Source organism: Fragaria vesca, linkage group LG5 (assembly GCF_000184155.1).
Source record: "Fragaria vesca subsp. vesca linkage group LG5, FraVesHawaii_1.0, whole genome shotgun sequence".
In the NCBI taxonomy this organism is placed as follows: domain Eukaryota; kingdom Viridiplantae; phylum Streptophyta; class Magnoliopsida; order Rosales; family Rosaceae; genus Fragaria; species Fragaria vesca.
The window spans coordinates 18073609-18101442 of NC_020495.1; the positions used below are offsets into that span (position 1 = coordinate 18073609).

Consider the following 27834-nt stretch of genomic DNA (forward strand, 5'->3'; position numbering starts at 1 on the left):
ATTTTGAATCATAAGTGACTTGCTTTCAGATTTATACTACTTGCTGTTTATGGATACATACACTACAGCCAATTTATATGATGCATTGGGTTTGGTTTCTCCTTATTTTCTCTTCAGCGGAACATGTGTGTTTGTGAATGTATAATGTAGCTGCTAGTATCTATGTTTCCTTTTAGTTGTATTAAAGAGGTACTACAGTAAATTCTCAGTAAAGTCTGTTTCTCCTTTTGTCCCCACTTAAACACATATCAGGGGCTTTCTACCTGTTTGCAGAACATGAATTCCTGCATATAGACCTTGTGACACAGAAATTCCTGTACATATATGCTGGCAAACAATGAGTCTTTTGTAGTCCGAACTCTGGAAAGTAGAACACTTTGGGAAATGCAGACACCACAGTTTTGCTGTCTATCAATTCTCACAGGTCATCAAACCTGTGTTGCTCAAAAAGGGATTTGAGCTTGTTAACAGGTACGATGGGACTCATGTCGATTTTTTTGCACAATGTTATATGCAAACTGATGTGAGATAAAAATAGGGGGTAATGAGTCGATGATGATAAATGTTAGGATGTGAACCTTCCCAGATCAGAATCCCTCGAGAGTCTGGTCCTTGTTTGTGTAATTAAAAAAAGAAACCAAGAAAAAAATCTTAAGAGTTGACACGTGTGGCTGTGAAATACTGATCAAGGGAGATCAAAATGCTGCGATTTTGTCATGCAATTTTCTATTGAAAAACAATGTTGGACACTAGCACATATTTCAATTTTTCCCATGTTCTAATAATTGTAATTTCCACAGAGGCTTGAAGTGACTGATGATGGTCTATTGTTGAGCACCTTCGACATCCTGTGTACAGGGATCTTACACAAACATCAAGGTAGTGAAATACCCTGCCCTGTTCATTTTTTGCACCTAACATAAATCTTCTTTCAACATCATTGGCATATATATTCTTCTGAGATTTTTAAAGTGGTCAATGATGCTTTTGCCACGAGCTCCATCGCTGCAGGTCTGAATCATACTTTGATTTCCCTTGTCCTTAAAATTGATGGCCCTCAGCACATGGTGAATTTTAGACCCATCAGCCTTTGCACCACCATTTATAAAGTTATTTCCAAAGTTATTGTTGCCAGAATCAGAACTTTGATGCAGGTTTTGATTAGTCCTAATCAGGTGAGCTATGTTCCAGGGAGAAACATTTCTGACAATGTCATGATAGGTCAAGAGATGTTATTCAAGTTTAAAAAATCCAAAGGTAAGCAGGGTTTCTTTGCTCGGAAAATTGATTTGTCTAAAGCCAACGATAGACTTAGTTGGAATTTTATTGAGATGGTCTTTTATTAAGCCAAATTTCCTACAACTCTTGTCAAACTTATTTTACAAGTCAACTGCAGTTCTTTATTTATTTATTTTGGATAAAAAAAATTAGTGTGCAAGTATCGATAACTTATCACCAGATGCAAGTCAACTGATCTTCACCTGAACTGTATTATTGGAAAATGAGGATTTGTAAGTATTGATAACTTATCACCAGATGCAACTCTGTCTTCAGGCTATTAATTTGACCTCTGAGCTTTTTTGCATCCATGATTTTGCAAGACTTCTGGTATCATCAGGATTCAGGAGGTGTTGATAAGGTCAGACTTACCTTACATGTATATCTAATTCATTCATGTTATTCTGTTTTGAGTTTTGACATTCTATATAAATAGACCACCATTTTGTGTGTACGAATTGTTATTCATTGTGTCAAAGGTATAGAGCAATACTGCTTATATAAAAGCATCACTGTTTGAAACTATTATATAAATGTTTTTACACATCCTTATTGGAGTGCAGACTGGGTTGGTGGTTGTGAATTCAGTTATTTTGGTGTATCCTTGGAGGTTACACGTGAAGTCAGATTTCTTCACTGTCACTACTGCTAATGGTTGCTTTTCAGTTAAATCTGCCAACAACTCCCTTTTTGATTTCTCAAATTCTCATAATTCTCAATGGAAGTTGATTTGGAATCTTGATATTCCTCCCAAGCTGAAAACTTTCCTTTGGACTATGCTTCATAAAAAGCTGTTAACTAATGTTCAAAGGGTCACTAGAAGATTTACCAATGATGCTGCGTCCTATATGCCACTCTGCTGATGATACTCTTATGCATCTCTTAAGGGATTGTCCTAGATCTATGCAGATTTGGAGAGCATTCCCTAAGATTGGTATAACTTCTAACTCTTTTTCCCTGGATTGGAATGGTTGGATAAATGCTCAGCTGTATTGACATGTTTTTGTTAAAAATAATATCATGGGTTTCTGTTCCTTCTTCCTTCACCATCTTCAATTGGGAACACAGAACCGGTAAGCTCTGTTTCTTTCTCTTCTAAATCAGTGTCATCAATGATCTTTTTAAATCTTCATATCTGTGGCCTTATATTGAATATTAATTTAAGCCATGTGAAAACATTATGGGATCACTTTTGCTACATACATGTGTATGGAAGTCCTAGAATTTTACCTTTTTATCAGATTCTTATATTTGATCCCACGATTGTTTACTTATTTTTGAGTCTCTTAACAGTGAATATATTTTGCAGGCAGCTGTTCTTATGTGTGTGTGTGTGGGTTTGTGGGCTGGACTTATCATCGATTTTTGTAACAGAGTAATGTGTACATGTAACTGTATGCTCATTATGCGGAACTTTTTCTTCTATCAATCGTTTAAATTTTCAATTATTCTACTGTATACTCAGTATGCGGAACTTGTTCTTCTTTTAATCGTTTAAATTTTCAGTTATTCTGATTTGGGTAATGCAGAAACCGGAGTCTGTAATAGTGAAAGAGAGAAGCCTTTCGGTGATTCTTTTGGCCGGTGGGAAGGTACAAGGATGGGAGTCCTCTTTTGTCACCATTTTGATACATCAACTAGTATTTTTGGAGTGTGAGGAGGCTTTTTGTTATGTTGGTGCAACTTGGTCAGTATGCTGAAACAGTATCTCCCGCTTTTAAGCCAGCCAATTGCATTGTGCAGGTAACTTATTCAACCAATGCTTTTATATGATTTTACATTGCGTCGATTGAGCTGATGAACTCACTGAAATGCTGATTCCGTATGTTTCTTTAGAACCTAATGACAAGGATTCCTTTAGTGTAGTTTCCGGCCCTTATGGTTGTTTATGTTTGTCATCTTTGCTTTTTTTTTGTTACTCTTCTGAATGAGTATTTTGCCAACCCCGTGTATCTTCTATACTTTCTCCCGCATGCCTCAAGTGAACGAAATCATTGTAGTTTGTGATCTGTCCTACAGGGATGTTATTGAAGGACCCATTCCTCTCTTTCTAACGTGCAGTTGCCTCTTTGACGTGTATTTCTGTTGGGTGTAGTGCAGTAGAACACATGTATTCTGATTTGGTTTCAGTTGTGTTCTCAGATGCCAAGCATAAGATCCAGACGGAACTCAAATTCACCCTATCTGGGAAGGAAAGACAAGATTCTGTCTACAGTGGATTCCAGGTGCACGCACATCATTGTTTTGTCTTGTGAAAAGTCACTCAGTTGTAGCGTACAATTCAACCTACCTACTTAACACATTATTCTGAAGTCTTCATTCTACTTCATCCCTATGTTGGTTGGCACTAGCTATCACAATATTTGAAACTAAGAAGGCCGTCTGGTTATTTTGTTGGATATGCTCCTTTTTAATGGAAACAAAATTTCTTATTTGTCAACATCACTCTTGTGCATTGGGGTGTCATCTATGCTGCCTCTGTAATGATGGAGAATAGAAAGAAAGCACACTCCCCTCTACAACACATTTCACTCTTAGACTTCTTCTCTAGAACATTAAAGGGAATTGGTGGTGCGAGTGTGAAAAATATTGATAATAGTGTGAAACTCACCCTCCTTTTGTCTTACTTTAATGGCTAAGCATTCATCATATGCATGTTTCCAGACGAAAGAATGCCTGCTTAATAGCTGATTATGAATTTAACTTTTCTCCGCGTTTGTAAATTCGTTGTAGCATACAAGTCAACTGAAGTTTTTGTTTTTTGTTTTTTTTTTGGATAAAAAAATTAGTATTTTCAATAGGTGATCTTCAACTGAACTGTATTATTGGAAAATGAGGATGTGTAAGTATGGATAACTTATCACCAGATGCAACTCTGTCTTCAGGCTATTAATTTGACCTCTGAACTTTTTTGCATCCATGATTCTGCAAGACCTCTGGTATCATCAGGATTCAGGAGGTGTTGAGAAGGTCAGACTTACCTTACTTGTATATCTAATTCATTCACGTTATTCTCTTTTGAGTTTTGACATTCTATATAAATAGACCACCATTTGGTGTGTAAATCGCTATGCGTTGTGTCAAAGGTATAGAGAAATACTGCTTATATAAAGGCATCACTGTTTGGAACTATTATATAAATGTTTTTACACATCCTTACTGTAGTGCAGAATGGGTTGGTGGTTGTGAATTCAGTTATTTTGGTGTATTCTTGGAGGTTATACGTGAAGTCAGATTTCTTCACTGTCACTACTGCTAATGGTTGCTTTTCAGTTAAATCTGCCAACAACTCCCTTTATGATTTCTGATATTCTCATAATTCTCAATGGAAGTTGATTTGGAATCTTGATATTCCTCCCAAGCTGAAAACTTTCCTTTGGACTATGCTTCATAAAAAGCTGTTAACTAATGTTCAAAGGGTCACTAGAAGATTTACCAATGATGCTGCGTCCTATATGCCACTCTGCTGATGAAACTCTTCTGCATCTTCTAAGGGATTGTCCTAGATCTATGCAGATTTGGAGAGCTTTCCCTAAGCGCTGGTATAATTTCTAACTCTTTTTCCCTGGATTGGAATGGTTGGATAAATGCTCAGCTGCATTGCCATGCTTTTGTTAAAAATAATATCATGGATTTCTGTTCCTTCTTCCTTCACCATCTTCAATTTGGGAACAGAGAAAGTTGTCAAGAACCGGTAAGCTCTGCTTCTTTCTCCTCTAAATCAGTGTCATCAATGATCTTTTGAAATCTTCATATCTATGGCCTTATATTGAATCTTAATTTAAGCCATGTGAAAACATTATGGGATCACTTTTGCTACATACATGTGTATGGAAGTCTTTGAATTTTACCTTTTTTCAGATTATTATATTTGATCCCATGATTGTTTACTTATTTTTGAGTCTCTTAACAGTGAATATATTTTGCAAGCAGCTGTTCTTATGTGTGTGTGTGTGGGTTTGTGGGCTGGACTTATCATCGATTTTTGTAACAGAGTATAATACCAATAACGTGTACAGGGAACTGTATACTCATTATGTGGAACTTGTTCCTCTATCAATCGTTTAAATTTTGAATTATTCTACTGTATACTCAGTATGCGGAACTTGTTCTTCTTTCAATCGTTTAAATTTTCAGTTATTCTGATTTGGGTAATGCAGAAACCGGAGTCTGTAATAGTGAAAGAGAGAAGCATTTCGGTGATTCTTTTGGCCGGTGGGAAGGTACAAGGATGGGAGTCCTCTTTTGTCACCATTTTGATACATCAACTAGTTTTTTTGGAGTGTGACGAGGCCTTTTTGTTATGTTGGTGCAACTAGGTCAGTATGCTGAAACAGTATCTCCCGCTTTTAAGCTAGCCAATTGCATTGTGCTGGTAGCTTATTCAACCAATGCTTTTATATGATTTTACATTGCGTCGATTGAGCTGATGAACTCACTGAAATGTTGATTCCGTATGTTTCTTTAGAACCTAATGACAGGGATTCCTTTAGTGTAGTTTCCGGCCCTTAAGGTTGTTTATGTTTGTCATCTTTCCTATTTTTTCTGTTATTCTTCTGAATGAGTATTTTGCCAACCCGGTGTACCTTCTATACTTTCTCCCGCATGCCTCAAGTGAAGGAAATCATTGTAGTTTGTGATCCGTCCTACAGGGATGTTATTGAAGGATCCATTCCTCTCTTTCTATCATGCATTTGCCTCTTTGACGTGTATGTCTGTTGGGTGCAGTGCTGTAGGACACATGTATTCTGATTTGGTTTCAGTTGTGTTCTCAGATGCCAAGCATAAGATCCAGACGGAACTCAAATTCACCCTACCTGGGAAGGAAAGACAAGATTCTGTCTACTGTGGACTCCAGGTGCGCGCACATCATTGTTTTGTGTCGTGAAAAGTCTCTCAGTTGTAGCTTACAATTCAACCTACCTACTTAACACGTGACTCTGAAGGAGTCTTCATTCTACTTTATCCCAATGTTGGTTGGCACTAGCTTTCACAATATTTGAAACTAAGAAGGCCGTCTGGTTATTTTGTTGGATATGCTCCTTTTTAATGAAAACAACATTTCTTATTTGTAAAAATCACTCATGTGCATTGGGGTGTCATCTATGCTGCCTCTGTAATGATGGAGAACAGAAAGAAAGCACACTCCCCTCTACAACACATTTCACTCTTCTTCTCTAGAACATTAAAGGGAATTGGTGGCGCGAGTGTGAAAAATATTGAAAAAAGTGTGAAGCGCTCACCCTCCTTTTGTCTTACTTTAATGGCTAAGCATCATCATATGCATGTTTCCAGATGAAATAATGCCTGCTTAATAGCTGATTATGAATTTAACTTTTCTCCTCCTTTGCTAAATTCGTTGTAGCATACAAGTCAACTGAAGTTTTTTGTTTTTTGTTTTTTTTTTGGATAAAAAAAATTAGTATTTTCAATAGATGATCTTCACCTGAACTGTATTTTTGGAAAATGAGGATGTGTAAGTATTGATAACTTATCACCAGATGTAACTCTGTCTTCAGGCTATTAATTTGACCTCTGAGCTTTTTTGCATTCATGATTCTGCAAGACCTCTGGTATCATCAGGATTCAGGATGTGTTGAGAAGGTCAGACTTACCTTACTTGTATATCTAATTCATTCACGTTATTCTGTTTTGAGTTTTGACATTCTATATAAATAGACCACCATTTTGTGTGTACGAATCGTTATGCATTGTGTCAAAGGTATAGAGCAATACTGCTTATATAAAGGCATCATTGTGTTTTTACACATCCTTATTGGAGTGCAAAATGGGTTGGTGGTTGTGAATTCAGTTATTTTGGTGTATCCTTGGAGGTTATACGTGAAGTCAGATTTCTTCTACGACTATTCAAGAGACTAATCAGAGCAAAAATTGAATGCTTTTAGGCTCATAAAGATGGTTGGTTAAATGGCGCAACTGTACTATGTGTTCCGGTAAAAGCGACCATCAAAGAGGTAATTTTGAATCATAAGTGACTTGCTTTCCGATTTATACTACTTGCTGTTTATGAATACATACACTACAGCCAATTTATATGATGCATAGGGTTTGGTTTCTCCTTATTTTCTCTTCAGCGGAACATGTGTGTTTGTGAATGTATAATGTAGCTGCTAGTATCTATGTTTCCTTTTAGTTGTATTAAAGAGGTACTACAGTAAATTCTCAGTAAAGTCCGTTTCTCCTTTTGTCCCCACTTAAACACATATCAGGGGGCTTTCTACCTGTTTGCAGAACATGAATTCCTGCATTTAGACCTTGTGATACAGAAATTCCTGTACTTTTATGCTGGCAAACAATGAGTCTTTTGTAGTCCGAACTCTGGACAGGAGAACACTTTGGGAAATGCCAACACCACAGTTTTGTTGTCTATCAATTCTCACAGGTCATCAAATCTGAGTTGCTCAAAAAGGGATTTGAGCTTGTTAACAGGTACGCTGGGACTTATGTCGATTTTGTTGCACAATGTTATATGCAAACTGATGTGAGATAAAAATAGGGGGTAATGAGTCGATGATGATAAATGTTGAGGATGTGAACCTTCCCAGATCAGAATCCCTCGAGAGTCTGGTCCTTGTTTGTGTAATTAAAAAAAGAAACCAAGAAAAAAAAATCTTAGGAGTTGACTCGTGTGGCTGTGAAATACTGATCGAGAGAGATCAAAATCCTGTGATTGTGTCATGCAATTTTCTATTGAAAAACAATGTTGGACACTTGGACATATTTCAATTTTTCCCATGTTCTAATAATTGTAATTTCCACAGAGGCTTGAAGTGACTGATGACGGTCTATTGTTGAGCACCTTCGACATCCTGTGTACAAGGATCTTACACAAACATCAAGGTAGTGAAATATCCTGCCCTATGCATTTTTTGCAACTAACATAAATACAGAACAAATACTCAGCACCCCATCCTTTGATTGGGAAGTTGGTCATGATGGTTTCCCTGCTATCTCTTTCAACATCATTGGCATATATATTCTTCTGAGATTTTTAAAGTGGTCAGTGATGCTTTTGCCACTAGCTCCAGCCCTGGAGGTCTGAATCATACTTTGATTGCCCCTGTCCCTAAAATTGATGGCCGTCAACACATGGTGAATTTTAGACCCATCAGCCTTTGCACCACCATTTATAAAGTTATTTCCAAAGTTATTGTTGCCAGAATGTCATGATAGCTCAAGAGATTAGTCCTAATCAAGTTTTGATTAGTCCTAATCAGGTGAGCTATGTTCCAGGGAGAAACATTTCTGACAATGTCATGATAGCTCACAAGAGATGTTATTCAAGTTTAAAAAATCCAAAGGTAAGCAGGGTTTCTTTGCCTGGAAAATTGATCTGTCTAAATCCTATGATAGACTTAGTTGGAATTTTATTGAGATGGTCTTGTATGAAGCCAAATTTCCTAGAACTCTTGTCAAACTTATCATGCATTGTGTCACTTCAACTAGTTTTCAGATATGTCTGAATGGTGAGTTAACTAGTTATTTCATGGCGAAAAGAGGAATTAGGCAAGGTGATCCCCTTTCACCTTACATCTTTGTTGTGTATGGAGATGCTATCCGATCTCATCCATTCTGCTGTGGAATATGGTCACTGGAAGTCTGTAAATGCTTCTCAATCTGGCCCCAGAATTTCTCACTTATTTTTTGTGGATGATCTTATGTTGTTTGCTGAAGCCACTGAGCATCAGGCTTATGGTTTGAAAACTTGTCTTGATAATTTCTGTGCTATTTCTGGACAAATTATTAGTTATGAGAAGTCTTTAATTTTCTGCTCTCCTAACACCACTAAGACTATGGCTAGCAGTATCAGCGCCACATGTGGTTCCCCTCTCACTTCTGACCTTGGTAAATACCTAGGTATGCCTCTCATTCATTCCAGAGTCAATAAGCACACTTATGATGCTATCTTTTATAAGGTCCAAAGTAGATTGTCAAGTTGGAAAAGCAAGGTCCTGAACATGGCAGGCAGACTGACTTTGATTCAATCTGTCACTTCTGCTATTCCTAATTATGCCATGCAAACTACTAAATTTCCTGTGAGTCTTTGTGACAGGTTGGATAAGTTGAATAGGAACTTTCTCTGGGGAGATGTTGATGATAAGAAGAAATTAAGTCCATTTGGTGAATTAAGACATTGTATGTCGGCCGAAACAACTTGGAGGTTTGGGAATCTAAAAGTCTGCCGATATGAACCAAGCTATGCTTGCCAAGATTAGCTGGAGAATGTTTGACAATGACAAGGGTTTATGGGCCTCCATGTTCTCTGAAAAGTACCTCAAAAACTGCAGCATTTTTGAGGATCAGTATATGCCCTCTTCTGATTGTTCTAGCACCTGGAGAGCCATCATTCATGGAGCTGAGCTTATCAGGTACAATTTAAAATGGCGTGTTGGCGACGGTACTTCTATCAGGTTCTGGTATGACAGTTATTTTCTGAGGCTCTTATTAATTTTCTTCACCCTTCAGCCATTATTAACAGAAATTCTTATGTCTGTGATTTTTGGAATGACGAGGGCTGGAATATTCCTCTCTTAATGATTCTGTCCCTGCGGATGTTAATCAAATTATTAATGTGCCTACTCGCTTTGCAAATTCTGGGAGGGATACTTTGATATGGGGATCTACAGCTAATGGTTGCTTTTCAGTTAAATCTGCCTATAACTCCCTTTTTGATTTCTCAAATTCTCAAAATTCTCAATGGAAATTGATTTGGAATCTTGATATTCCTCCCAAGCTGAAAAATTTCCTTTGGACTATGCTTCATAAATCTATGCAGATCTATGCAGATTTGGAGAGCTTTCCCTAAGCCTGGTATAATTTCTAAAGCTTTTTTCCTGGATTGAAATGGTTGGATAAATGCTCATCTGCATTGCCATGCTTTTGTTAAAAATAATATCATGGATTTCTATTCCTTATTCAATTTGGGAACACAGAAAGTTGTCAGGAACCGGTAAGCTCTGCTTCTTTCTCTTCTAAATCAGTGTCATCAATGATCTTTTTAAATCTACATATATATGGCCTTATATTGAATCTTAATTGAAGCCATGTGAAAACATTATGGGATCACTTTTGCTACATACATGTGTATGGAAGTCCTAGAATTTTACCTTTTTATCATATTCTTATATTTGATCCCATGATTGTTTACTTTTTTGAGTCTCTTAACAATGAATATATTTTGCAGGCAGCTGTTCTTATGTGTGTGTGTGTGGGTTTGTGGGCTGGACTTATCATCGAATTTTGTAACAGAGTATAATACCAGTAATGTGTACATGTAACTGTATACTCAATATGCGAAACTTGTTCTTCTATCAATTGTTTAAATTTTCAATTATTCTACTGTATACTCAGTATGCGGAACTTGTTCTTCTTTCAATCATTTAAATTTTCAGTTATTCTGATTTGGGTAGTGCAGAAACCAGAGTCTGTAATATTGAAAGAGAGAAGCGTTTCGGTGATTCTTTTGGCCGGAGGGAAGGTACAAGCCTACAAGGATGGGAGTCCTCTTCTGGCACCATTTTGATACATCAACTATATTTTTAGAGTGTGATGAGGCCTTTTTGTTATGTCGGTGCAACTAGGTCAGCATGCTGAAACAACATCTCCCGCTTTTAAGCTAGCCAATTGCATTGTGCAGGTAACTTATTCAACCAATGCTTTTATATGATTTTACATTGCGTCGATTGAGCTGATGAACTCACTGAAATGCTGATTCCGTATGTTTCTTTAGAACCTAATGATAGGGATTTCTTTAGTGTAGTTTCCGGCCCTTAAGGCTGTTTTGTGTTTGTCATCTTTCCTATTTTTTCTGTTACTCTTCTGAATGAGTATTTTACCAACCCCGTGTAGCTTCTATACTTTCTCCCGCATGCCTCAAGAGAAGGAAATCATTGTAGTTTGTGATCCGTCCTACAGGGATGTTATTGAAGGATCCATTCCTCTCTTTCTAACGTGCATTTGCCTCTTTGGCGTGTTTGTCTGTTGGGTGTAGTGCTGTAGGACACATGTATTCTGATTTGGTTTCAGTTGTGTTCTCAGATGCCAAGCATAAGATCCAGATGGAACTCCAATTCACCCTGCCTGGGAAGGAAAGTCAAGATTCTGTCTACAGAAGACTCCAGGTGCGCGCACATCATTGTTTTGTCTTGTGAAAAGTCTCTCAGTTGTAGCGTACAATTCAACCTACCTACTTAACACATTACTCTGAAGTCTTCATTCTACTTAATCCCAATGTTGGTTGGCACTAGCTTTCACAATATTTGAAACTAAGAAGGTCGTCTGGTTATTTTGTTGGAGTTGCTCCTTTTTAATGAAAACAACATTTCTTATTTGTAAAAATCACTCATGTGCATTGTGATGTCATCTATGCTGCCTCTGTAATGATGGAGAATAGAAAGAAAGCACACTCCCCTCTACAACACATTTCACTCTTAGACTCCTTCTCTAGAACATTAAAGGGGATTGGTGGTGCGAGCGTGAAAAATATTGAAAATAGTGTGAAGCTCACCCTCCTTTTGTCTTACTTTAAGGGCTAAGCATTCAGCATATGCATGTTTCCAGACGAAATAATGTCTGCTTAATACCTGATTATGAATTTAACTTTTCTCCGCCTTTGCTAAATTAGTTGTAGCATACAAGTCAACTGAAGTTCTTTATTTTGGTTTTGGATAAAAGAAATTAGTATTTTCAATAGGTGATCTTCACCTGAACTGCATTATTGGAAAATGAGGATGTGTAAGTATCGATAACTTATCATCAGATGCAACTCTGTCTTCAGGCTATTAATTTGACCTTTGAACTTTTTTGCATCCATGATTCTGCAAGACCTCTGGTATCATCAGGATTCTGGAGGTGTTGAGAAGGTCAGACTTACTTTACTTGTATATCTAATTCATTCGCGTTATTCTGTTTTGAGTTTTGACATTCTATATAAATAGTTCACCATTTTGTGTGTACGAATCGTTATGCATTGTGTCAAAGGTATAGAGCAATACTGCCTATATAAAGGCATCACTGTTTGAAACTATTATATAAATGTTTTTACACATCCTTATTGGAGTGCATAACGGGTTGGTGGTTGTGAATTCAGTTATTTTGGTGTATCCTTGGAGCCTTGGAGGTTATACGTGAAGTCAGATTTCTTCACTGTCACTACTGCTAATGGTTGCTTTTCAGTTAAATCTGCCTACAACTCCGTTTTTGATTTCTCAAATTCTCATAATTGTCAATGGAAGTTGATTTGGAATCTTGATATTCCTCCCAAGCTGAAAACTTTCCTTTGGACTATGCTTCATAAAAAGCTGTTAACTAATGTTCAAAGGGTCACTAGAAGATTTACCAAGAATGCTACTTGTCCTATATGCCACTCTGCTGATGAAACTCTTCTTCATCTTCTAAGGGCTTGTCCTAGATCTATGCAGATTTGGAGAGCTTTCCCTAAGCCTGATATAATTTCTAACTCTTTTTCCCTGGATTGGAATGGTTGGATAAATGCTCAGCTGCATTGCCATCCTTTTGTTAAAACTAATATCATGGATTTCTGTTCCTTCTTCCTTCACCATCTTCAATTTGGGAACACAGAAAGTTGTCAAGAACCGGTAAGCTCTGCTTCTTTCTCTTCTAAATCAGTGTCATCAATGATCTTTTTAAATCTTCATATATGGCCTTATATTGAATCTTAATTTAAGCCATGTGAAAACATTATGCGATCACTTTTGCTACATACATGTGCATGGAAGTCCTAGAATTTTACCTTTTTATCATATTCTTATATTTGATCCCCTGATTGTTTACTTTATTTGAGTCTCTTAACAATGAATATATTTTGCAGGCAGCTGTTCTTATGTGTGTGTGTGTGTGGGTTTGTGGGCTGGACTTATCATCGAATTTTGTAACAGAGTATAATACCAGTAATGTGTACAGGTAATTGTATACTCATTATACGAAACTTGTTCTTCTATCAACCGTTTAAATTTTCAATTATTCTACTATATACTCAGTATGCGGAACTTGTTCTTCTTTCAATCGTTTAAATTTTCAGTTATTCTGATTTGGGTAATGCAGAAACCGGAGTCTGTAATAGTGAAAGAGAGAAGCGTTTCAGAGATTCTTTTGGCCGGTGGGAAGGTACAAGGATGGGAGTCCTCTTTTGTCACCATTTTGATACATCAACTAGTTTTTTTGGAGTGTGACGAGGCCTTTTTGTTATGTTGGTGCAACTAGGCCAGTATGCTGAAACAGTATCTCCCGCTTTTAAGCCAGCCAATTGCATTGTGCAGGTAACTTATTCAACCAATGCTTTTATATGATTTTACATTGCGTCGATTGAGCTGATGAACTCACTGAAATGCTGATTCCGTATGTTTCTTTAAAATCTAATGACAGGGTATTTTTTTAGTGTTGTTTCCGGCCCTTAAGGCTGTTTATGTTTGCATCTTTGTTCTTTTTTTTTTTTTTTTTCTTTCCTGTTACTCTTCTGAATGTGTAATTTGCCAACCCCGTGTTGGTTATATACTTTCTCCCGCATGCCTCAAGTGAAGGAAATCATTGTTGTTTGTGATCCGTCCTTTAGGGATGTTATTGAAGGATCCATTCCTTACTTTCTAACGTGCATTTGCCTCTTTGGCGTGTTTGTCTGTTGGGTGTAGTGCTGTAGGACACATGTATTCTGATTTGGTTTCAGTTGTGTTCTCTGATGCCAAGCATAAGATCCACACGGAACTCAAATTCACCCTACCTGGGAAGGAAAGACAAGAGTCTGTCTACAGTGGACTCGAGCAGGTGCACGCACATCATTGTTTTGTCTTGTGAAAAGTCTCTCAGTTGTAGCGTACAATTCAACCTACCTACTTAAAACAGTACTCTGAAGTCTTCATTCTACTTAATCCCATTGTTGGTTGGCACTAGCTTTCACAATATTTGAAACTAAGAAGGCCGTCTGGTTATTTTGTTGGGTTGCTCCTTTTTAATGAAAACAAGATTTCTTATTTGCAAAAATCACTCATGTGCATTGTGGTGTCATCTATGCTGCCTCTGTAATGATGGAGAATAGAAAGAAAGCACACTCCCCTCTACAACACATTTCACTCTTAGACTCCTTCTCTAGAACATTAAAGGGGATTGGTGGTGCGAGTGTGAAAAATATTGAAAATAGTGTGAAGCTCACCCTCCTTTTGTCTTACTTTAATGGCTAAGAATTCAGCATATGCATGTTTCAGCACGAAATAATGTCTGCTTAATACCTGATTATGAATTTAACTTTTCTCCGCCTTTGCTAAATTAGTTGTAGCATACAATTCAACTAAAGTTCTTTATTTTGGTTTTGGATAAAAAAAAATTAGTATTTTCAATAGGTGATCTTCACCTGAACTGTATTATTGGAAAATGAGGATGTGTAAGTATCGGTAACTTATCACCAGATGCAACTCTGTCTTCAGGCTATTAATTGGACCTCTGAGCGTTTTTTGCATCCATGATTCTACAAGACCTCTTGTATCATCAGGATTCAGGAGGTTTTGAGAAGGTCAGACTTACCTTACTTGTATATCTAATTCATTCACGTTATTCTGTTTTGAGTTTTGACATTCTGTATAAATAGACCACCATTTTGTGTGTACGAATCGTTATGCATTGTGTCAAAGGTATAGAGCAATACTGCCTATATAAAGGCATCACTGTTTGAAACTATTATATAAATGTTTTTACACATCCTTATTGGAGTGCAGAATGGGTTGGTGGTTGTGAATTCAGTTATTTTGGTGTATCCTTGGAGGTTATACGTGAAGTCAGATTTCTTCTACGACTATTCAAGAGACTAATCTGAGCAAAAATTGAATGCTTTTAGGCTCTTAAAGATGGTTGTTTAATGGCGCAGCTGTACTAGGTGTTCCGGTAAAAGCGACCATCAAAGAGGTAATTTTGAGTCATGAGTGACTTGCTTTCAGATTTATACTACTTCCTGTTTATGAATACATACACTACAGCCAATTTATATGATGCATTGGGTTTGGTTTCTCCTTATTTTCTCTTCAGCGGAACATGTGTGTTTGTGAATGTATAATGTAGCTGCTAGTATCTATGTTTCCTTTTAGTTTTATTAAAGAGGTACTACAGTAAATTCTCAGTAAAGTCTGTTTCTCCTTTTGTCCCCACTTAAACACATGTCAGGGGTTTTCAACCTGTTTGGAGAACATGAATTCCTGCATATAGACCTTGTGACACAGAAATTCCTGTACTTATATGCAGGCAAACAATGAGTCTTTTGTAGTCCGAACTCTGCACAGGAGAACACTTTGGGAAATGCAGACACCACAGTTTTGTTGTCTATCAATTCTCACAGGTCATCAAACCTGAGTTGCTCAAAAAGGGATTTGAGCTTGTTAACAGGTACGTGGAACTCATGTCGATTTTGTTGCACAATGTTATATGCAAACTGATGTGAGATAAAAGTAGGGGGTAATGAGTCAATGATGATGTTGAGGATGTGAACCTTCCCAGATCAGAATCCCTCGAGAGTCTGGTCCTTGTTTGTGTAATTAAAAAAAGAAACCAAGAAAAAAATCTTAAGAGTTGACTCGTGTGGCTGTGAAATACTGATCGAGAGAGTTCAAAATCCTGCGATTTTGTCATACAATTTTCTATTGAAAAACAATGTTGGACACTTGCACATATTTCAATTGTTCCCATGTTCTAATAATTGTAATTTCCATAAAGGCTTGAAGTGACTGATGACGGTCTATTGTTGAGCACCTTCGACATCCTGTGTACAAGGATCTTACACAAACATCAAGGTAGTGAAATACTCTGCCCTTTGCATTTTTTGCAACTAACATAAATACAGAACAAATACTTGATACTCCGTTTACCCTTTTGATACAACTATGCAACAGATGATTGACAACCATAACTTGTGTTAAGCTGCGAAAAGGCCTTTTCAGTTGAGGGATTAGGGGACATAGATAGCTATATCTAGCGCATATAATTTGGTTCGATGAGACTAACCTAGCTAGCTTCTTGAGAGCTTATCCTTGAGCACCTTCTCAAATTCAACAATTGACTGAATACATGGTTAGAAGTTCAAAGATGTTGCCATTTGGCTTCTATTCACCTTGGTGCACATACAAAGATCTTTGAAAGCATTTCAAAGCAGCATGATTCATTTAACAGACGACCCTTGTTGAGATATGCAGCTATTGCATTCATAATCAGATTGTATTATAAATTTAATCTAACTTTTTCTACATGGCGGCTTCCTATTGGCTATAATAGAGTAAAAACCAATGTAGAACTCTATGGCTGACATTCCGGCTATAACGGTTATAAGTAGGCACATACCGCACATCCATTGACTAAAACAAGAGCATTAGCTTTACCAGTATAAAGCAAAATCATAAGATTTCCGGAGAGAAATTTCATCGAACATGTATGAGCAGCCCAAAGAGACATATGTACAAGTCAATGAGAGCAAGAAGACTTGGGAGTCAAGATAGAGAGCCAGTGAGGTGGAAGTGAAAAATCAATTAGTTGGACTCATTGGGTAAAATTGCTTAGAAACTTTGTTTTGGGTGAAATGCTTGGAAATCATCCTTTTGCTTTTCCACATCTGGACCCAAATTTTAGACACTTCGCCAGTTATAAATTTATAAGACAATTTAATTCTGAATGCAATAGCACTAAAATCTCAGCAATGGTCGTTTGTTAAATGAATCATGCTGCTTTGATATGCTTTAGGGTTTCCTTAATGTTTTACTGTATGCTGTGTATGAGTAAGGCAGAGGTTTAAGTTAAGGAATGAAAGTTTTCCGCTCACCCTTTAACAAAGACCAGTGAAGTAAATTATGGAAAGGCAAAGGAAAAACCTTTACGTTCTCTGAATCCTTGAGAAATTGAAACAGCAATTCTCCTGCACCAAATTAAGATATGACACTGAGTAGTCCGGAAATTAAGCACTCGAATTTTTTGAATATCATTTTCAGTTACACTATAGAATACTTTTGGAAATTTTTTAGCACTTCTGATATTGCAAAAGAGTTCATCAATAGTAACGAAATTTGTGTATAAGGTCAAGTATCTCTAACATGCCTATAAACTTCTGCTACCAACAAATAAAAACACCACCTATATATCAATGTTCAGTCTCATACCGTTGACGACACCACCTCATCTACAAAGACCAAAACCATCACTGCTATATCCTAATCTTGAACACGACCACCACCACGGTTACTGTTACGTCAAGCTCCTATCAACTCAGTACTGACTCCTTCCCTTCTAGAACTACCAGTTAAAAGAAACTGGCTCTAACTCATGGCCAAAGTCACCACGCCTATTTAGTAACATCATGTCCTCTTTCGTAATATACTAAGAACATTCTTGATCGTTTCTGCTTGGAACTTCAGTATCCAGCATTTACAGATTCAATTTAGAACTTCAATGCTAATTCTCAGCAAACAGGCCCGGAAAACTTGATCATACCCGGTTTATGTGCATCACTGAGTCCTAAATGTTCTTTTTGCAGCACACGATTGTGTACCCCATTTAGAGTTGTGACATCAAAATGCAGATCATAATAACTTTTTTTATTTTTTGAAGACATCAGCATTTAAATGCTCATTCCTGGAAAGGGAGAGCAGCAGCTTATGTTGTGCACATACCATTTTCCACCCGCAAAGGCCTAGCTTATCTACGGTTTAAGCAGATTTAATGACCATATATATATGAACATGAAAGCATGTTCTACAAGCCTACAAGAAAAGCAGGATGAACAATAGAGTTGAAACAGCACAACCCCAAATAGCGCAGAGTAAAGATTCAATTTGGTCCTACATATATGCTGCATGCTGACTTCTTCAAAGAGAGAGAGAGAGAGAAGATTATGAACATGTCCTTTAGAATGATTAAAACTAGTCAAGTTTTATAGAACAAAACATACGGAATCCAATAGACAAACAAAAACCATTCCCATGGCTAACTAATTGTACCCAGCCAGTATAAAAGATAGCAAGCACAAATGCTTGGGAAGTACTACTGCCACTGATCAATCAAAGTAATGCAGATCCAGATGCAGAGTCTTCAAACAGCCATATAACATTAGTTTCCCGTTGCAACTGGTACAGTTGTAATTATGTCTCATTCCCAGCAAATGTGCAAGTATCAAAACTTACCCTGCAGTCACCAAGAATCATACTTAAAATCCAATCCAAATTAAGACCACAGTTTCTGAACAGTGAACAATATGTCACATTCCAACATGAAATAGGTAGTAATTAATGAGATGCGGCAAAGAATTTATGACCAAAGTCACATATGTAATGAGATGCGGCAAAGAATTTAGCCAATTGCCTACAACTCTTAACACCAGCTGGGGCAAGTATCCCAACAAAACTGATCACACACGTACACCCACTCTATCTCTATAGAATAGCAACTGATATAAACAAGTTAAATTTAAGAATAAAAAATAAAATGGCAAAATAAAGAGCCTGACCACAACCAAGCAAACCATCTTACTGTTCATCCACTATCTATACGACTACTCCACTAACTTTTTGCCATAACCTCAGCCGAAAGATTGTGATAATTAACTGAATAATCAGAAGCATGTCAGAAAGGGTTAAAGTTTGCATCATAGATTGCAGGACTACCCATTACTCTCACATACTGGTCTTAACACCAACCAAATGTCTAACCGATTGAGTTTGACAACAGGACAGAAACATAGGACTGCATTTGACGGGAATTAAAAACTAACAGCATACAACCCTATCTATCTAGCACAAAATTATAATCATCAATATGTAACAAAGCTAAACAATCAGTAAGCAAAATGAATTAGAAAACATAACATTACTTAAAATAGCTAACGTAAGAAACTACAAGACACAGCTGAGTTAATGATACAGGTAGAAATATTAACCTTTTAAGCTTGAGCTTCAACCTTGCTATCCTCCACATCAGTAGCAGCAACATTTGGCTCTGCACCCGTGCCATCTTCAATAGGGGGTTGAGCTTGCTCGTCCTCCGGTAGTGGTTCTTCCACATAGTCATTTTCAAAAGCATCTGTTGGCACCTCATATATTCTAACTTGTGGCTTAGATGGATCCTTTACCAGTACATACTTACCCTCCTTCAGTTTCATACACAAGTCCACAATAGCCTTCACAATTCCCCACATACTGGCCTGGTTCAGATTAATCTGTGAGGAAAACTCCTTGGGCTTGTATCCATTCACAGCCAAAATAACATGGTTGAAGTGATCACGAGGATGAACCCTTGAAACATAACCCAACTTCATCATATCAGCACCAGCCAATAGAGCTTGTGCAGTCCATTTAGCCAACTTGTTGGCATTGTTCTTAAGCTCATTGGCCAAGACAGCACCCCTCTGAGTCTCCAATTTCTGCCTCCAATCAACACCAGAATATTTAGGATCAAATTCATTGAGCGCATTCAGAGTCAAAAACGACCTCTGGTTGTTGACCTCCATAACACTCTGAACCTCACACCTTGCGACCAGAGACACCTCACTGTCAAGCTTCCACCTTCTGTACCGATAAGCAACAGAGGCAACTTCCTCCCCTTCATTTGCAAACGGATTAGGCTCGTCGAAGGTGACCTTGTTCCCATCTCTAACAAGAACCTGCTGAGAGAAATTCTGGTTAATGTAAGCAGCCTCGAGACCCAATAAATGAGCGGAGTTGATATCGTCCTTGGATTCGGGCAAGGGCTCCTGAGAGGTCTCATGGACCGTAAGGAAATCAAGCTGAGAGCCATCACGTTTGTCAAAGAACAACTTGTTTCCGACACGCGTAACCACAATGTCCCAAGAGTAAACAGACCTGGGCGCACACATGAGGGTGGAGAGGATAGTATCGGTAGTGAAGACAGTAGCCTTGTCCTCCTTGGCCAGGCGACGGATGACCGGATCATCACTGGTTGTGACCCTGAAGAAGTTGCGGTTCTTGAAGCGCTCGAGCCTGCGCTCGTTCTTGGGAGTGATTCGATCGACGGTGCGGTCATAGGTCTCGAGGGCGCCGCAGAAGAGAAGATCCTCAGGCTCAGGGACGGTGAAGGAGAGCTTGGAGAATGTGGAGAAGAGGATCTGATCCAGCATGTTCCACTCCGGCTGGATATCCACAGAGGATTTGAAGACGGCGGCTTCACGGCGAGGCATGTTGACATTGGATCGGTTCATGTTGTATTGGCGGTCTCGGCGAGCCCTCTCCTTCTCAGCCTCGCGCTTCTTGGCCTCGACCTCCTCGTCGCGGCGGTGAGGGAGCTGGCGCTGCTGCTGGAACCTCCACTTGGGGCCGAATTTGGGACGCGGCGGGGGTTTGCCGTCGACGAGGCGGAAGGTGGAGTCGTCGTCGGCGTTGCCGAGGAAGGAGTCGTCGTTGGAGAAGTCGAAGACGGCGTCGGAGGGGTTTTTGGAGCGGGAGGGGTTGTTGAAGGTGCGGGTCCAGTCGGCGATGCGGCCGAGCTTCTCGGAGCGGGAGAAGGGGGCGAAGGGGACGTTGAGGGGGAGGTTGGAGGTGCTGGTTGTCGTGATGGCGCAGTCCGGTGGGCCCCAGCCGTCGGGGTTGAAGGGGACGCCGCTGACTTCGAAGGCTTCGACCATCTTTAGGGTTGAAGAGAGAGAGTGAAGTGGTTTGGGACTGCGACTGGGATTAAAACCCTAGCTAGTTCAAGCGGAGGATTTATTTATTTATACACTCTAGGAAATTACGGTTAATTTTTCCAATTGGTAAAAAGTAAAAATTGGAAAAAGAAAGGGAAGGTAAGTCTGTTTTTGTCTACAAATGCAAGGAATAAACGCCGACCCTTGCGATTTCGAATCAAAATTGTAAGCTCTGGGATAGTGCCAGCTGCTCTCTTTCACACACACACACACACACACACAGGTGAAAGCATGGCGCTCTTGGTTCATAGACCTCACTTCACCCTCTCCCCTTCTTCTTCTTCTTCACTCCTGTTCTCAAATGACAACAACCTCCGACCAATTTCAGGCAACTCCCTCCCTCCCACCTATTCCATTTCTCAATTCCACCATTGTTTTACTATTATCTCACACTTCAATGCTTTCAGGTCATCGGTTCAGTTTCAGCGGAAAGCCTCGCAGGGCTAGAATCGCAACCTCCGGCTTCACTTGTTTCACTGCAAAGCTTGCCCAGGAAATTGTAAGTCTGCAATGCACACTTGTAGGTTCAATTGGGTCATATGAATTTGTTATTCTCAAAGAGAAAATGTTGCTTGGATAATGCAGAAACGGGAGACTGTAGTTGTGAAAGAGAAGAGCGTGTCGGTGATTCTTTTGGCTGGAGGCAAGGGTACAAGGATGGGTGTGAGTCCTCTTTTCATATTGTTATTGTTGTCACCTTTTTCATGTATAGTATTTTTGGAGTGTGATGAGGCCTTTTGTTATGTTTGTGCAACTAGGCCAGTATGCCGAAACAGTATCTCCCGCTTTTAAGCCAGCCGATTGCATTGTACAGGTAACTTATTCAACCAATGCTTTTATATGCTTATATGTTGCGTCCATTGAGCTGATGGATTCTTCACTGAAATGCTGATTAAGTAGTTATCCGTATGTGTGTTCAGTGACAGGGATTCCTTTAGTGTAGTTTCCGGCCCTTAAGGCTGTTTATGTTTGTCATCTTTCCTTTTTTCTATATGCAAAGTTTGTGCTCTTCTGATGGAGTATTTTTCTAACCCCGTGCAGCTTTTATACTTTCTCGCGCATGCCTCAAGTGAAGGAAATCATTGTAGTTTGTGATCCCTCCTACAGGGATGTTTTTGAAGGTTCCATCCGTCTCTTACTCTCTTGCTCTCTCCTTGTAACATGTGTTTGCCTCTTTCTGTTGGGTTTAGTGTTGTATGACACATTTATTCTGATTCGGTTTTGGTCTTGTTCTCAGACGCCAAGTATAAGATCCAGACAGCACTCAAATTCACACTACCGGGGAAGGAAAGACAAGATTCTGTTTACAGTGGACTACAGGTGTGTGCACATCATTCATTTTGAGTAAAAGAGAAAATTCATTACTGAATACGAATCATATCGTACATAAGGGAATTCAGCAAAAATTCTGGAGAGAACCACTTAGATGTAGTGTGATTATCACTAGACTCAAAACCAAACCCTGCTAAACAGTGAGCAGCCATATTGGCTTGTCTTGAAGCAAACTGTATTCGGAGACCCTTGTTTTCTTCTAGGGCAGCTTCAATGTCTTCCACTACTACACTGAGAGGAGATAGATTTATTTCAGTGGAGTTGGTAGCAGTAACTGCTACTCTCAACGATTGCATCTTTGACCTCCATAGCTTGAAGTAAATCAATACCGCATCTTACTGCCTCTAACTCTGCATGAAGAGGTGAGCTTGTATGCTCCATTCTGTAAGCAAAACCAGCTAGAAAAAGACCTATATAATTGCGTAAAACACCCCCCACACCACTTCGAGTACTAGCAGGTAAGTAAGCTCCATCCACATTGAGCTTAAGAGTCTGACCCTCGGGAGGTTTCCAAGGTAAGTTTTTTTTTTTTTTTGCTGGCTTCAATGACTTGGAGGGCTGGGAATTCGCAAGAGTAAATTCCTCATACCATGCCATGGAAGAAATAACTAACTGATCATGAGTCATGGCTTTGTTATTCCAAAGAAGATCGTTGCTATTCAGCCAAATACTCCATAGAAGAACTAGAAACTTATCAAACATATCACAGGATAACAAGGTAGCTTCTCCAAAATCCAATCTTTCCATGTGAGAGGAGTTAGTTTATAAGAGAAGAGTGGTCATGCCAGAACCCTCTTTACAAAGATTGCATGTGCAATATAGATGTTCCAAAGATTCCACATGATGATGACACACTATACAATTTAACTCACCTGTGTAGCCCTTTCGACTTAAAGCTTTTCTAGTGGGCAGCAGAGTATGCACCGCCCTCCAAGCAAAAATGGCCACCTTCTTGGGAACCTCAGCTCTCCATAGTGGCCTCAAATTCGGAACATACCGATCACCATTAGAAGATGAAGCAATACCCGTACCAATGCAAAGATCTCGAGCCACCTTATAAGCAGATTGAAATGAAAAAATGGCCTTTCTTGTCGAACTTCCAGGAAGGTCTGTCAAAATTCGATCTTCTGCTAACAGGAACGGAAAGAATACTTTCTGCCACTAGCAAACGGAAACAAGTGTGAACAGCTTGCTCGTCCCAAGACCGAGAACTCTCATCTATTGAATCAGAAACCAACTCAAAAATAGTATCAGCTGCTCTTACCAAAGAGTGAGCTGGGAAGCCTAGCTGGGAAGCCTGGAATCCAATTAGAAGACCAAATATCAATAGATGAACCACTGCCAATATGCCATTATAAACCAGCTTGCACAACAGGTCTTACGTTAATTATACTTAGCCAGTTGCATGTACATCATTGTGTTTTCCATACTTCAAGAAACAAAAGTCACCTTGATCCTGAACAAGTTTCTTTGTTTTGCTTTCTCAGGGAAGGTCTCTGAGTTGTAGCCTGGTATTGAATCTACCTACTAAACACATTAATATGACGTCTTCAATGTTTTATCTCAAAGTCGGTCGCAACAGCTTTCACAATATTTGAACTGAGAAGGCTGTCTTGGTTATTTTTCTTGGGTATGAAAACAATATTTCTTAGTTCAATCATGTGTGTTGTGGATTTGTGGTATCATCTATGCTACTTATATGACGATGGAAAAAAGAAAGAAAGCACTCTCCCATCTGTTGACAGTTGATCCATCTCTATTCATCCATCTTTCTTTCCCTTCCTTTTGCGGGAGTGAATTTCACACTCCCCTCTTCGACATATTTCACTCTTAGACTCCTTTTCTAGAACATTGGAGGGGAGTGGGAGTGGGAGTGGGAGTGGGAGTGGGAGTGTGAAAATATTGGTAAGTAGTGTGAAGCTCACCTTCCTTCTTTCTTACTTTAATGGGTAGGCATTCATCACGTACATGTTTCCAGATGAATTTATACCTGCTTTTAAGCTGATTATAAAATTAACTTTTGTTCACCTTTACTGACCTCGTAGTAGCATACGAGTCAACTAAAGTTTTTAATTATCTCTTTGGAAAACAATTAGTATCTTCAATTGGTGATCTTTTCCAAAACTGCATTATTGTTAAATGAGGATTTGTAAGTACGCATAACTTATCCTCGGATGCAACTTCTGTGTACAGGCTATTGATTTGACCTCTGAACTTGTTTGCATCCATGATTCTGCAAGACCTCTGGTATCATCAGAAAATGTTGAGAAGGTCAGACTTCTTTTTACTTGTATATCTAATTCATTCACATTATTCTGTTTTGAGTTTTGACATTATATATAAATAGACCACCATGTTGTCTGTACGAATCATTATGCATTGTGTCATAGGTATAGAGCAATATTGCTTCTTATGTAATCTAAGAATTTAGCCCTAGGAATAATCTAAATTAACTTGGTCATCCCTTCACATGAGGCGGTGTATAGCCTACAAATGATGAAACTTTGCCATCAAGATACATCTATCTACTGCTCTTCTATTTAATTAGATTAATTGTTGAAGTAAAGAAGAATAGTAAACGATAGAGCAGTTGAGGGTAGGGTATCATACCAATACTCGCCCATAAATATTGATTTCTCCCAAAGGACCTCTAAATTTGTGAACCATTTGGTAGCATGTAAGGATCACTTCACCTATCCAAATAAGTTTTTTTGTTTAACATTCCTTGTTGCCAGTCAATATGTCAAAAGAATGTATATGGAATCTATCACATAGATATGTTAGGTGTTTGCATTTTTCCTCAACTTATGGTAAGGTAAAGCACACTTCCACCAAGTGCAGAATCGGTGTGTGGTTGTTGTTTCAGTTATTTTAGTGTATCCTTGGAGGTTTTGTGAATTTATTTTCTTTTGGTGTATGTGAAATCATTATGAGTATTTAAGAAAATAATCCGAGCAAGAATTGAATGCTTTTAGGTTCTCAAAGATGGTTGGTTAAATGGAGCAGCTGTACTAGGCGTTCCAGTAAAAGCGACCATCAAAGAGGTAATTATCAATCATAGTGACTTACTTTCAGACTTAAACTACTTGCAGTACTACAGCCAATTTATATGACGCTTTTGGTTTAGTTCTCCTTATTTTCCCTTCAGCAGAACATATGTGTGTGTATTAGGATGTCACATAGCTGCTAGTTTCCATGTTTCCTTTTAGTTGTCTAACATTCATGTGTCCTTCCTAGAGGTAGAGTAATTCTCAGTAAAGTTTGTCTCTGTGCTGCTTTTGTCCCCGCTTAAACACATATGAGGGGGATTGCAACCTGTTTGGAGAACATAAATTCCTGCATATAGCCTGTGTGACACAGAAATTCCTGGACTTATTTGCAGGCAAACAATGAGTCTTTTGTAGTTCGAACTCTGGACAGGAGAACACTTTGGGAAATGCAGACACCACAGGTTCATTGTTTACAGAATTTACCTCTCTCAATTCAACAGAATTTACCTCCTCAGTTCAGGACTTTGGAATATTCTAATAGCTTCTGTCTTTCAATTCTCACAGGTCATCAAACCTGAATTGCTCAAAAAGGGCTTTGAGCTTGTTAACAGGTACATAGGGATTCCTGCTCGATTTTGTTGTACGATGATAAATGCAAACTGCTGTAATAAATAAAATATTAGGTAATGAGTCGATGAAGATAAATGTTGAGGATGTGAATAATCCAGAACCTTCCCAAAACCGGAATCCTATCATCCACTAGCTATCCCTTGAGAGTTGACTGATCCTTGTTTTGTATAAGAAGTCCAATAAGAAATCTTAGGAGTTGACTCATAATGCTGTGTAATACTGAGCAGGAGAGACAATAAGTTTGTAAGTTTTGGCATGCAAATTTCAATCGAAAAGCAATGTTGGACACCTGTAAGTATTTCCATCTTTCTCGTGTCTTAATAATTGTAATTCCTACAGAGAGGGCCTTGAAGTGACTGATGACGTGTCTATTGTTGAGCACCTTCCACATCCTGTTTACATCACTGAAGGATCTTACACCAACATCAAGGTAGTGAAATATCGCACTCCTTGCATTTTTTGGTACTAACATGAATACAGAACCAGCACTGCACCCTATCTTTTGATTTGGAAGTTGATCACTGTATTTAAAAGTTCATCTGTGAAGGAAAGAATCTCATTTCATTTCACTACAAATATTTTGCAGGTGACAACCCCAGATGATTTGTTACTCGCAGAAAGAATATTGAGTATGGACACTAAAAAGTCCTCAGAATGATCTTCATAACATTTGTCTTCGAATCACCTTGGTGCACATAAGATCTTTGAAAACATTTCAAAGTAGCATGATTCATTCAGCAGACTACCCTTGCTGAGATATATGCAGCCATTGCTTTCAGAATCAGGTGGTATTATAACTGGCTCCATAAGTGTCAAAGTTTTAGGTCCAGATGTGGAAAAGAACAGAAAAGTTTAATTGCAGGTAGCTTGGCTATTGGAAACAGTTTTTGTTGGGGTTAATAAATTTATGGCAAAGTACATGAAATGGAACGACTTGGTTGTTTTACTCACAGAAGTATTATGATGAATGGATGGTTTTTCGGTGAAAACTGAGTTGATAAGAATCATGTTAAACTAATTATAACCGAATATTACATGTTTAAGGGTTTATCCAGTAAAGATGTTGGTTTAAGTTCTGATTTCCTTCGATGACAAAAAGTTAAGAGCCACTTCCTGAACAGTGTTCCTGGCGGTATTCTGTTATTGATGGATTATCTATACTCTTGCAAATGCTGCAAGTTATGGCTATGTTGGGTATCCGGATGGCGCGGCGGCCACCATGATCTTCAGTTTCCCCTTCTGAATTCTTCCATTTGTGCTCGAAGTGTTTTAAGCATTATACATTTATACTTGCGAAATAAGCATAATGCATTGACAACTCATTCATAAGTTCTTCAATTTTATCCTCCGCTGCATTTTCTTTGTTCTTTGCAGAGAGGATTTATTTTGTGTTCATTATAGACTAAGGAGTAAAGGACAATCGGAATTTGGAATGTTTGTGTGCACATTATTAGGCTGCTTTTATTGATTGATACACATGCTTCTACGGACAAAGCGTTATTGATGTTACAGAAAAATAAAAACAGAAGCATCGTAACAAATATTGCAACTTTCTTAGTATATTGCGACACGGGATCTAGTTCTATGTTTCAGCATGTCATTAGAGATTGCGACCATTTGACAAAGTAACGAAGTCACCACTTATGTGAGACATTCAAGACATACAAGAAGCCTATAATTAAAAGAGAAATAAAAGAAAAGAAATATATGATGAGCACCACAGAATATATGAATGCAAAAGAGCGCCGTTACATCGTAGAAAAGTAAATATAAAAGTGACTAGCACGTGAAAGAAAAGAAATAAAATTGGCTTCTTCTACTGACAGTGAAACTTACACAGAAACGAAGAAGACGGAAGAAGAAGAAGAACGAAAGAGAGCGAAAGCAATGAAGAGAGAAATGGAGCTG

The 27834-nt window shown here is 38.4% G+C and overlaps 4 protein-coding genes across 4 annotated transcripts; 3 read left to right on the forward strand and 1 right to left on the reverse strand.

The window, feature by feature from the left end:
* Positions 1-645: 645 nt before the first annotated feature.
* On the forward strand, positions 646-10105 carry LOC101313223. The gene is made up of 11 exons (XM_004301530.1): positions 646-2212; positions 2347-2351; positions 2588-2653; positions 2808-2870; positions 2971-3021; positions 3421-3503; positions 6007-6136; positions 8460-8600; positions 8850-9435; positions 9588-9668; positions 9813-10105. Exons 1-11 carry the CDS (start codon positions 2080-2082, stop codon positions 10103-10105), a joined length of 1632 nt encoding a protein of 543 aa, XP_004301578.1. The 5' UTR covers positions 646-2079.
* Positions 10106-10371: 266 nt separating this feature from the next.
* LOC101293591 lies at positions 10372-15175 on the forward strand. Its single transcript, XM_004299987.1, has 8 exons — positions 10372-10936; positions 11338-11420; positions 12389-12896; positions 13130-13221; positions 13363-13425; positions 13522-13577; positions 13947-14079; positions 15143-15175. Exons 1-5 carry the CDS (start codon positions 10865-10867, stop codon positions 13376-13378), a joined length of 771 nt encoding a protein of 256 aa, XP_004300035.1. The 5' UTR covers positions 10372-10864; the 3' UTR covers positions 13379-13425; positions 13522-13577; positions 13947-14079; positions 15143-15175.
* Positions 15176-18450: 3275 nt separating this feature from the next.
* Positions 18451-20914, reverse strand: LOC101313524 (eukaryotic translation initiation factor 3 subunit D-like). The gene is made up of 2 exons (XM_004301531.1): positions 19235-20914; positions 18451-18462 (listed from the first exon to the last, which is right to left on the reverse strand). Exons 1-2 carry the CDS (start codon positions 20912-20914, stop codon positions 18451-18453), a joined length of 1692 nt encoding a protein of 563 aa, XP_004301579.1.
* Positions 20915-21145: 231 nt separating this feature from the next.
* Positions 21146-27406, forward strand: LOC101293303 (2-C-methyl-D-erythritol 4-phosphate cytidylyltransferase, chloroplastic-like). Its single transcript, XM_004299986.1, has 12 exons — positions 21146-21302; positions 21382-21473; positions 21560-21637; positions 21733-21788; positions 22016-22095; positions 22212-22294; positions 24500-24577; positions 25282-25350; positions 25689-25757; positions 25861-25907; positions 26266-26356; positions 26513-27406. The coding sequence occupies exons 1-12, from the start codon at positions 21206-21208 to the stop codon at positions 26582-26584; spliced, it is 912 nt and encodes a 303-aa protein (XP_004300034.1). The 5' UTR covers positions 21146-21205; the 3' UTR covers positions 26585-27406.
* Positions 27407-27834: the final 428 nt, after the last annotated feature.